General features: G+C 50.8%; 1 protein-coding gene across 1 annotated transcript in view; it reads left to right on the top strand.

Annotated features, from left to right (window-relative positions):
• The window catches only part of LOC102251599 (endophilin-A3-like), a 165,913-nt gene that overhangs the window by 55,951 nt on the left and 107,763 nt on the right, over positions 1 to 2,199 (top strand). Inside the window, exon 3 of the mRNA XM_014539505.1 lies at positions 524 to 592. Coding sequence (XP_014394991.1) covers positions 524 to 592 — 69 coding nt within the window. The remainder of the gene's footprint in view (positions 1 to 523; positions 593 to 2,199) is intronic.

Here is a 2,199-nt window from a genome sequence, read left to right as displayed (position 1 = left end):
ATTATAATATTTTTTTTAAAAGAATAATAAAAAAAAATATTTCTCATCAAAAAAAAAAAAAGAAAAAAACAGGCTAAATCTGAGAGTATTGTGTGTGTGTGTGTGTGTGTGTGTGTATGAGAGAGAGAGAGAATTTGCATCAAATACTTTGATCACATGTCATTGTATATTATAACTAGAGGCCTGGTGCACAACATTCGTGCACTGGGCGGGGGGCGGTAGGGGGCCTTGAGCCTGGCCTGCGTCCTCTCGCAGCCCAGGACCCCTCACTCCTTATCGCCCGCCTGCAGTGGAGGCGGGAGAGGCTCCCGCCACTGCCACTGTGTTCGCCAGCTGTGAGCCTTGCTTCTGGCTGAGCAGCACTCCCCCTGTGGGAGTGTACTGACCACCAGGGGGCAGTTCCTGCGTTGAGCATCTGCCCCCTGATGGTCAGTGAGCATCATAGCGACTGGTTGTTCCACCCTTTGGTTGATTTGCATATTAACCTTTTATTATATAGGATTATTTGTCTTTATTTCTGCAGGTAATTAGGGAAAAAATAAATGGCATTGAAGGCACGAAACTAGATGACCACTTTCTTGACCTGGAAAAGGTAAGAGCATTTTAATGTCAATTGTGTGAAGAATGTGTCTCATCACATTATCTCACTCCTATGTGGAGTCTAAGTAACAAAATAAACTGATGATCAGAGTGGATGCAGAGACATGAAAGCATGGAACAGAGTGTGGAACCTCGGAGGCAGGGCAGGGGAGGGTGGGTGGTGGGAGGTAATCAACCAAGGACCTTGTATGCGTCTGTGCATGGCCCAGGGACGCAGACAATGGGGTGGCGAGGGCTTGGGGCAGGGGGGGCAGGGCGAGCTGGAGGAGGGCAATGGGGGAAAAAGTGACATATGTAATAATTTCAACAATAATGAATTCTTTTTAAAAAGAGAGATAAATCTAGGGGAAACATTTTTAAAAAGGAAACAAATTTGACTGTAGTTGTGAGATAGACACACCAATACTGTGAAGAGAGTGGAGTCTAGGATGCTCACGCACAGGAGTGGATGACAACTCTTGATTATGAAGGAGCCTGGATACGGCTTGCTGGTTTCCTCTAGTGGACAAAACTCAGAATGCTCGAAAGATGGGCAATATATATATATATATATCCACACACACACACATACTTTGGGCAATATATATATATATATATCCACACACACACACAAAATTTGGCAGTATATATATATTATATTGTAAAAATATATATATATATATTTTACAATATATATATACACACATACACACACATATATATACTAGAGGCCCAGTGCACAAAAATTTGTGCACTCGGGTGGGGGTCCCTCAGCCCGGCCTGTGCCCTCTTGCAGTCTGGGACCCCTCAGGGGATAACCACCTGCTGGCTTAGGCCTGCTCCCCAGGGGATTGGGCCTAAGCTGGCAGTCAGACATCCCTCTGGCAGCCCAGCAGCCCTGGGGGGATGCCCACTTGCCAGCAGGGAGCAGGCCTAAGCTGCAGTCGGACATCCTTAGCACTGCTGAGGAGGCGGGAAAGGCTCCCTCCACCACCGCTATACTGGCAGCCATCAGCCTAGCTTATGACTGAGCAGAGCTCCCCCTGTGGGAGCGCACTGACCACCAGAGGGCAGCTCCTGCATTGAGCGTCTGCCCCCTGGTGGTCAGTGTGTGTCATTGTGACCAGTCATTCCCAGTGGTTCTGCTGTTAGTGGTTCAATGTGCATATTACCCTTTTATTATACAGGATAGAGGCCTGGTGCATGGGTGGGGGCCGGCTGGTTTGCCCTGAAGGGTGTCCCGGATCAGGGTGGGGGCCATTTTCAGACTGGCCACACCCACTTCAGGGTGGGGGTCCCCACTGGAGTGCCTGGCCAGCCTGGGTGAGGGGCTGAGGGCCATTTTCAGGCTGGCCACACCCCCTCCAGGGAGGGGGGTCCTACTGGGGTGCCTGGCCAGCCTGGGTGAGTAGCTGATGGCTGTTTGCAGGATGGCCAAGCCCCCCAGTGGGGACCCTCTCCCCATGGGGGTGTGGCCAGCCTGGGTAAGGGGCTGATGGCTGTTTGCAGGCTGGCCACAGCCCCTTCAGGGTGGCGGTTCCTGCTGGGGTGCCTAGCCAACTTGGGTGAGGGGCTGATGGCTGTTTGCAGGCTGGCCACAGCCCCTTCAGGTTAGGGATT

This window comes from Myotis brandtii, unplaced genomic scaffold (genome assembly GCF_000412655.1).
Source record: "Myotis brandtii unplaced genomic scaffold, ASM41265v1 scaffold22, whole genome shotgun sequence".
Taxonomy (NCBI): Eukaryota; Metazoa; Chordata; class Mammalia; order Chiroptera; family Vespertilionidae; genus Myotis; species Myotis brandtii.
The sequence above is the reverse complement of the archived record's forward strand: the minus strand, read 5'-3'. Positions and strand labels throughout refer to the sequence as shown.